The 10,214-nt window shown below is 33.8% G+C and overlaps 1 protein-coding gene across 1 annotated transcript in view; it reads left to right on the forward strand.

Annotated features, from left to right (window-relative positions):
- Positions 1-3,467, forward strand: part of KCNK10 (potassium two pore domain channel subfamily K member 10) — a 135,678-nt gene extending 132,211 nt beyond the window's left edge. Inside the window, exon 6 of the mRNA XM_053689419.1 lies at positions 2,856-3,467. Coding sequence (XP_053545394.1) covers positions 2,856-3,467 — 612 coding nt within the window. The remainder of the gene's footprint in view (positions 1-2,855) is intronic.
- The last annotated feature ends 6,747 nt before the right edge of the window (positions 3,468-10,214 follow it).

A 10,214-nucleotide genomic window follows, 5' to 3' on the forward strand; every position in this document is an offset into this window, starting at 1 on the left:
AAGTAAAAGGCTTCATTCATGTAACACTGCAAACTGCAAATATTTCACCGTTTTGCTGTTAAATTGACATAAATCCCCACATTGTTCTTTCATGATTCAGATAGAGCATGCAATTTTTAACAACTTTCTAATTTACTTCTATTATCAAATTTTCTTTGTTCTTTTGGTATATTTTGTTGAAAAAGCAGGGACGTAAGATCAGTACTCAGGAGCGTGCACTTGTCTGAAGAATTATATGGCAGCATCTTTGCAAAAATGTTATCCATTTGCAAGAGCTGTAGATGGCAGCACATTCCTGCCATGTAGTGGTCCAGATACCTGCCTATGTATCTCTTCCATAAAGAATCCATGGGAACAAAGCAAATTTGATAACAGAAGTAAATTGGATTTTTTTTTTAAATGAAATTCTCTGTCTTAATCACAATTGTTTTTCAGGTTTCCTATCCCTTTAATCTTAAAAAGCACCAGAACAATATTTAGATTGTCTCCTTTGCTGTGGGTAATTAGGGACAGTTATAAACTAACTCCTGCACTGATCAAGCAATCAGCATGATTATGGTTTAGGCTCTCTAAGCTCTCTGATTTACAGAAAAAGTTTGGAAATTCAGATAATTAATAGGAATGTGCAGTGAAAATTTTTTAATTTTGGATTAAATTTTCGTTTCGAATATTCGAGGAAATTATTTTCCCCAAATATTCATTTCCTGCACTATTTGGTTTTCTTTTTATTTTAAAACTAAATTTTTTTTTTTAGTTAAAAATTTCTTTAAACATTTACATTTGTTTTCATTAAACGAATGTAAATGTTTCAAAGCTAGAGGTCAAAAGTTCACCTGCAGCTGCTTATTTACCCTAATGCGCTCTGGAGAGGGCGCTAACTTTATCCTCTTCTTGCCAAAACCTGCACTAACGTTTCCTCTTAGCGTGGTCAGGGACATGGCAAGAAGAGGATTGGTTAGCGTGCTCTCCAGAGCACAGTAAGTATTAAGCCTTTAAAATTAATATAAAGAAAACAAATAAATACTGAGAAATTTCATCAGTATTCTTTTCATTTTCTTTAAATTTTGCTGGTGCATTCATTCGTATCGTAAATGAAAATCCAATTTTTGGCACGAATGTGCAATCGTCCGAAAATGAATGCACATCTCTAATAATTATTAATGTATATTATAAACTTTTATTTTACTACTCATTATTAAACAATTGGGCAATTAAGTGTTGATTTAATATCCTTTAATGCAGTATATGAATTATGAGGATTGATAAATGTAGAGTGATATTTAAATTTACACTTCCAGGCCTTTATATTAATGCTGGGGGTTATTTTTTTTTGCTCTGTTTTTGCTCTGTTCTTTGTGATGTCGGCCTAATCCATTAATTTAGTTTAGTGCTTATACTGAATGCAAATATATGATTCTAAATATCTCTATCAATGAGACACCTCAGTTTGTTACACTTTTAAATAGAAGCATTTTTATAATACAATTGTGTTAAAAATGAGCTTCTATTAAAAACTAGCATATCTAAATATGCATCATGCATGAGCATTTTAAACAGTGTGTCTGCTCAGAAAGCTGGCAGGGACTTGTATCATGTAAATATAGCCATTGCCAGCGCCAAGCAAGGCACTGTCAGCTCTCTAAAGAGACAAACTGTTTAAAAGAATGGTGCATGGAGCATATCTGCATATGCTTCACGTGCACAGTAAAAGCTTTCGCTGAAATAAAAAAAAAAGATAGCTTTTATTAGAAACATTTTTCCTAATACAAATATGCGCACTGATGTACAGTTTTGTCTGGAATGGCCCTTTAATTAAGTTCTCTTTCATTTACCACAGTCAACTCACAGGCCCCTATTTATCAAAGGTCTTGCAACACCTCGCTAAATGCGGAGAGCAATACGCTCTCCGCTTTTAACATTGCACCAGTAGCTCACAAGAGCTGCTGGTGCAACGCCGGCCCCTGCAGACTTGTGGCCGCCAGCAGGGAGCTGTCAATCAACCCGATCGTACTCGATCGGGTTGATTTCCGGCGATACTTGTCCGCCTGTTTAGAGCAGACGGACAGGGTTATGAAGCAGCGGTCTTTAGACCGCTGCTTCATAACTTGTGTTTCTGGCGAGTCTGAAGACTCGCCAGAAACACGGGCCGACAAGATCCATACGGAGCTTGATAAATGGGCCCCACAGTATTTCTAGTGCAATACTTTGAGAGTTTCATCCTACTTCTGTATATTGATTATACTTTTTCTATTGCATACATAATTTTGACTTATGTACTTATAACATATACAATATAACACAACTGTAACACATTGCATGATTTGTCATTGATTTGATTAAAGTGATGGTAACAAACGCTAGGATTTACCATCACTGAAAATAAACATTAGTTTCAGTCATCATTTACTAAAAAAACGCTGTTAAACTCACCCTATATGTGCCGCAAGTACGTATATCGCTAACTCAGCGCCTCTGGCCATCCACGGCACAGCACTCTTCTTCAATGAGGTGACCTTTCCACCTCAAAACCAATAGCCATGCGTGTCTATTGATATACTAGCCTGTCAACTGACATCCTAGCATAGCTATTGGTTTAGAGGTGGAAACATCACCACATTGGAGAAGAATGCTATGCTATGGGCGGCCGGTGGCGCTGAGGTAGCGATATACTTGCCACACAGATAGGGTGAGTTTAACAGTGGGTTTTTTTAGCAAGTGGTGACTGAAACTAATGTTTATTTTTAGTGATGGTAAATCATAGTGTTTGTTATACGCTTGGATTTACCATTACGCAGATAAAATTCTACTTGGTTTTATCGAATGCATTTTGATAACTGTTTTTATTTTCTTGGTAGGTTGGGGAAATAAAGGCCCATGCAGCTGAATGGAAAGCCAATGTAACAGCAGAGTTCAGAGAGACTAGAAGAAGGCTCAGTGTAGAGATACACGACAAGCTACAGAGAGCAGCCACCATCAGAAGCATGGAACGCAGGAGACTCGGCCTAGACCAGAGAGCACACTCTCTTGACATGCTTTCTCCTGAAAAACGTTCTGTATTTGCAGAGTTGGAGACAGGACGATTCAAGGCCTCATCCCAGGAAAGTATAAACAACAGGCCAAACAATCTCAGACTCAAGGGAGCAGAGCAGTTTAACTTACATGGACAAGGGGTATCAGAAGACAATATCATCAATAAATTTGGATCTAACTCTTTAAAAATGACAAAAAGGAAAAATAAAGACATAAAAAGGAACCTTCCAGAGGATGTACGGAAAATTTATGAGAATTTCAGGAAGTACTCAGTGGACGAAAACAAGAAAGAGGATGAGGCTGACAAAGTTTCTATCTCCGATACATCAATGCTATCAGAATTTGTTCAGCACCCCATTTTAGAAAATGGCTCAATACCCTGTGAAACCAAAGAAGAAGAACATGAAAACAAAACATTACTTGAAGAGAGGAACTGAAAGGGTTATTGTGAAGATCATTGCTCTGTCATGGCAGAACCCAACTTTGGTCTGCAAATTGGACAAAAAAATGGACATTTCACATCCATTTTGGAGGCCAGAGTTGGGATATACTTTGACTGAGCAGTAACCTTTAACCCCTTCTTTACTGGAGGGTCTCGTTTTAAGTGTCCCCTTCAGTATGGAAGGGGGTTAAATATTACCCTTGTGTGAATAAAGTATTCACTCAAGAAAGAAGAAAAACCCTGGTATGATTGGATTTTTCTAAAGGAGTTATTAAGACGTGCCTTATGCAGACTTTTATTTATTTGGAATTCTGTACACTACAGTTATAAACATTTTTTTTCCTGTGCCATAAATGACTGCCACAAATGAAGAAAAAAAACTAAAGCAGCAGGACATAGAACAAAAATACCTGAATATCATCAATGTAAAATGGGGAAGTTACACATTTGGAAAAACACAAGGAATTTACAAACTGGTGCAGAGTTAAATGGTATTATTTTGATGGCAGCATATTTCACTCGAATTGAACACACAGGGTGACACATACTAATTAAATTGTATATGCATTTTGTGGCACATGGGTATAATAAGGATCGTTTAAATGATATTTACCATTTTTTCTAACCTCCATACCAAGCCAGATGTATCCTGGTTAGAAGAACATCAGCACATGCCACATAATAAATGTGCATCAGCTTTTTAACCATAACCAACACTGTGGCTACGACCATAACCAATGAAGAATAGACAGTGACAATGACACAACTTTCAACCATTGATAAAGATTCTCCATGCTATAAGCATTGGAAAGATGTCAGTTAAAAGCATTAAAAGAATGGTCATATGTATTTTTTTTATATATCTTGTAGACACTTTATATCGCTGAAGACATTTCAGTTTTAAATGCTGTAATACAGGAAAGAAAGCAAGCGACTCGCATGTGTTTTTGAAATGCTTTTCTTTCTATCTGTTATTTAAAATGTTACGATAAGATCTACTACCGTGTGTTAGTGGTCACAAGAGGTTCGTGTACAATTCTCAGGGCTTTGTGTCCGATTCATAAAGCAAAAAGGAGTTGATGGGCACTGTATATTTTTTTTTTCACAGAAGCTAAACCGAAGTTAAATATAAATGTCAGAGTATGATGGGGTTTGAGTCTAATGCTGATATGCTTACAGCAGTTTGCCATTTTATTTATTTATTTATTTTTTAATTTGAGCAAACATTTTTTTTAAACGGCTTATTGGATTTTTTTTTTTGGTGTGCAAACAATAAAAAGAGTGTAATTAGGACGTAGTAAGATCTTGCAATGACGTATGAGCCAAGAGTAGATTTTTTTTTTTTTTTTTGGTGTGCAAACAATAAAAAGAGAGTAATTAGGACGTAGGAAGATCTTGCAATGACGTATGAGCCAAGAGTAGATTTGTTTTTTCTCTACCATCAGCCAACAAGTCTCATTGTTTTATATACTGTAGCACAACATTTTTGTAAAAATAGTTTTCTAATCTTTCTTTCTTTTTCTTTTTCTTTTTTTTTTTTAATAGTTGCTAAGTTTTCTGTTTTTCTTTCTCCAAATTATGGACATTAATTTTATAATAGAACAGCAATATTTAATGAAAACATCTTGCTTGTTACATATAATGCATAGGAGAATTAACAATACGATTACCCATTTCAAGCCATGTTAATAAATTAGCATTTGGAAGTCCAAGAAAATGCATTGTTTAATGAATCATTTTCAGTCACCTTACAGCAGTGCTTTAAAGGGTGTAATTTAAACCATGCATGCCTTGTTTACGCATATTATAACTCACTTTGATTCTGTAGGCTGAAGGTGAAACAGCCATTCAGAGGCCATATAACTTTGGGTACAGATTGCTATGATGAAGAAACAAGGATTGAAGTTTTATTCAGTACCACTTCAGTTTCTGTAACTCCAGTGGCACTTTTAAAGGAGTTTGTACTAAAGTCATTGGCTCAAGCGAACTTGCCTCTGGTTGGCTGCAATAGTTTACATTAAAGGGACATAAAACCCACATTTTTTCTTTCATGATTTAGAAAGAGCATGTAATTTTAAACAACTTCCCAATTTACTTCTATTATCTAATTTGCTTTATTCTTTTGATAGCCTTTGTTGAAAAGCATATCTAAATAGGCCCAGAAGCTGCTGATTGGTAGCTGCACATATATGCCTTGTGTGATTGGCTCAACCATATGCATTGTTATTTCTTCGACTAAGGACATCTAAAGAATGAAGAAAGTTAGATAAAAATTGTATTCTCTATCTAAATCATAAAATAAATATTTTGGGTTTCATGTCCCTTTAAATAAAACTGTGGCATAGTAGAGGCCTGGCTAGACGCTACAGGAATATGATAAATTCCTCATAAAATATTTAGTAACAAGGCATGCGTATTTTAAATTATACCTTATAATGCTGTCTAAGAGGCTTCCTGTCCATTTTCAATACTATTGTCAAATTTATAAAAAAAAAACCTCTAGAAATGAGTTGAAGTTGCAATATAATAGTTTTAGGCAGGATACTATAGTTAATAATCACATTTTGCACAATTTTAACTAAATTATTCTATTATTTGCTAGAACTCTCATGCAAGTCAGTTGCTTTCTTGATTTGGTGCAACACGCTGGTGTAATAATGAACATATATATTTATATACAGTATATGACCCTTAAGTAAAGCGCAACTGATATTTGTCAACATATTTTTTTGAAATTATTTTTATTGAAAGTTTTTGTTTAGGTAGTTGATGTAACAGTCAGTCATGGAAGACAAATCCTACCAATCATTTTTTAAATTTTTATATAATAGGAATTACGTCTTCCGTATCTGGAATTTAGTTTTTTATTAGACTAAAGTTTTTTATGTAAGGTTATATTTCACAATTGGTCAAAGCATGTACTAGTCTCTTAGTAATAGGCTTTTCAACATAAGTGGGCATATCAAGTCCAGTCTTTAATTGCTAATGTATTAAGTTCGCAATATTCAAATTCCATTTGACTCTGACTGAAAAAAATTGCTCACTCAAAATTTATCTTATGATATTTGCCCATAAGGGTATTGGTAAAGACATAGTGTACGTTTTCTAAACTGTGCTGACAATGAGATTTCAAAACCATCACACAAAAATGTACCATTTGTACTGTACCTACAATTGCATGATGATATACTATGTACATCAAACTGTGCAGCATCAATTTTTATTGGGCATTTGCATAACAAAGTAAACCACGTTAGTGCTGAAGTAATAAAAAACCCTTTGTGGAGTTATCCATCCACAAGTGTTGCATGTCTCTCCAGCAATAGCATGGTTAATTTAAGTGCAATAAGAATGTATATTGCTTCTAGGAGGCTTGGTAGCTTGGGTACATTTCATTTGGTATTCATCAGAAATTCTCTAGGCTATATGGAAACAATATAATTTCTAGAGTAGGGTAAGTTTATATTAACTCTTCTTAGATACTTTGTAGATGTAGCATAGTGCTTTGTAGTCCCTAGATTGAGCACTAGAAATAATTAATAACAAGATAATTGATTTGTGAAACACCAGAAGCTTGCGTACGTCCTATACAAGTATTACAAACTCTAAGCATGTATGGGGCATTTGAGTTAAGATACTGCCAAAACACTTTTCTGCCTCTTTTTTTGCACTCACTTTTTACAGTCAATTGCATCTTCTATCGAAATAAGGGGTGCAAATATATACATACATTTTTCTGGAGTGGATATATCTAAATAGTTTACTATTTCCATTATGCAGCTAATTTATTTGTGGGTATTTATTTCAGCACATTATAAGTTATACTGAATATTTTAGTTTGAGAAAGAAGCAAAACAACATTCTTTTATGGGGTTTCTCAATAATATGTGTATTTTCTTGATCCAAAAAATAAAGAGATGTTTCCACTCAGAAAAGACAATCACAAACCTTCCTTCTGGATGGCTCCAGTGGAACATAGGAGGTCAGGAATACATTTTATTGATTGTAATTCTTCACATCTACTGGCAAGATAGAAAAATATTACAGTAGGGGCAAATACAAAAGCAATGTTCTCGAAGGCATCCATATCAATCTACACTCCAGGCTCTTTAGAGAGTGACCTTCAAAATATCAAAAGAATACTGATGAAAAGTTCTTTATTCTCTTTTATTGTTTTCAGAATTCTCACGTTAAACCTGACCAGGACACATTTGTTAATCTTAATATTCCTGGGTTAGCCTATTGTAGGTAACAGTTTAATGTCTGTACTTTATCTCTGTTCTAGTGGTTCCAATCTTGAGTTATCTAGACTATACTTTTTTGTAGCATATATGTGTCAGTCAGATTACAAACTGACCTAATTGTGCCAAGTTCTTGGGAGCTTGAATTGAGAACCAATTGAGAACCACTGCTTGAATCGAATAGTCTTATAGATTAAAATAAAGGAAGAATACTATGCAACAATCGCATCTGGTATGCATTTTGTGTATATCTATATTTAGGGAACTTCTATATTTATTTTAGTTTATATCTTAAATTTTAGATGACAAGTATACAATGTTGCTTTTTTTCAGGAATGACAACCGAAATTTAGAAAGTTCTCATTCTCTATCTGTCAAGTGATAATGTCTTCAGCATATTTAACAACTGTGGTCTTTCTGGGTTGTCAATTGTCATCAATTTCTAGTGAGTCTTAAACACTAGAATACAAATATTATTATTTTTTTTTAAATAATGTTGGGATTTCATTTTTAAAATGGAAGTTTTATCTTTTGAAATGATTAGCTTTTATTACTATTACCATTATTTTGTAAAGAGCCGCCATATTGTGCAAATCAGCAGCACTTATTGTGTTTTGGTCTAGAAACACCAAATCCAACTTACTTCTTCATGGTTCTTGTCCAAATCTGTGGTTGAATTCTTATGCATTTTGCCTTGAACTGTATGTGATTTTGTTAATAACAATCAGTAAAAAAAAACAAAAAACAAAAAAAACGTATTCAGAGGATGTTGTTTAAAACCTTCCTCTGCGCTAAAGAGGTTGGAGCTAATGTGAGAGAATTAATTCTCTCTTGACTATTTTGTCATCTGATAATCTGTTGTCTTTTCAGTCATTGTATTTTTGAATCTGGACTCTGTATAAAATGCTGCATTGCACTATGTTGTTGAGTTTGCAGCTTTGAAGGAAAGAATTGCCATTTGTGGAGAAATATTAAATTATGTATTACATGATGTACGCAAGGAAATAATACAGTACAATGTAATGGCAAAACTTGTGTAGTCTGTCATTTTGTTGTAGTTGTACGTAATCAAACACGCCTCATTTAATCTAACTGAATTCCATGTTCCAAAAAAGCTAGAGTGATTTATTTTCTTTAAGTCATTGAAACCAAAAGAAAAGCCGTACTTTATATTTTTAATATCCCTATTGAGGTTACAATACAACAATCAGACTGACAATTACATTAGCACAGGTCTAACAATGTACAAAATAAAACAAAATTGCCTTAAACACATTGCATGCAAGTAAAGATACATGCCACATATGTTCACATTAATAATTGCTGTAAAATGACATCAATGTACTATAGAAAGTAAACCTAAATTTATATAAAATAAGTAAATAATAGCCCCGTGGTCCACGTGAGTAGATAGGTAAAATAAAGGGGTCAATTGGGCTAGATTAGAAGTGGAGCATATTCGATGCAGGTTACATTACATTTTGCGAAACCTCATTCAAAGAATAATGCTCAGACTGGTATTATAAATGGTTGGTTTAATATTTGAACCAGAGCAGCTTATTTTTTTAGTGCACCCTATACTTTTAATAGCTTGCCTGCTTATTGCACTCGTATCACACGTGGCGAGTTAAGTGTTGCAATTTAGCGTAATCCAAAATACTCTTTTAAAATTTAGTATCTGAAGTAAACCATTATTACTAATAGTATAGCACAGTACTATTTGCATAGCCTTGGTTTACTGCGCTATCGGCTAAGTTCTTGAGCGATATCTGACATTAATTGTATTTTATACCCCTTAGAAGTTTATTATGTGAGGTATTTAGTGCACCCGCACTAGGCTGAGCTACAGATGTGATCGTGCCCTAGACTTTTGCTGAAAGGCTAAAAATATGTTTGAAATGAAAGAATATGAGCACAAAAATAAAAGCACTATTGATTGTGCTCGCAGCAATGTTAATGCACAATAGCGCTATTGCTTTTGCGCTCCACTTATTATCTAGCCCTGTTTAAGGAAATTAAAAACTAGTAAAATATACAAAAAATAAACAAAATAAAAATACTACAAGTAATAGATATATTGCTGTTTTTTCAAAGGTGGGTTTACCGGAGCTTTTCAAAGACCTTTTAGAAGAAAAAAGTAAAACAATGAATTCAACATTATTGATGCCTTAACCAATAACATGAATGCATAACATTTACAATAACAATCTCATGTGATTACAAATATAGTTATAGTCAAATGTTTAAATGCCAAAACACTTATATTCGGACATTAGCAAGTGTTTTTAGAATTGCAGGTTACATAATTTGTGCGATTTAAGCAATATTTTAGTTGTTTTTTTATTAACATGAACTAAGCATGCTCAGAAACATACATTTTTAAAATTGTTTAATATAAGGTCTTAAAAAATTCAGGCCCCTTAGAACTTTAATATAAAAGGTTGTCCACTATATATATATATATATATATATATATATATGTATGTAGTGGAGAAAAGGAT

This window comes from Bombina bombina, chromosome 1 (genome assembly GCF_027579735.1).
Source record: "Bombina bombina isolate aBomBom1 chromosome 1, aBomBom1.pri, whole genome shotgun sequence".
NCBI lineage: Eukaryota > Metazoa > Chordata > Amphibia > Anura > Bombinatoridae > Bombina > Bombina bombina.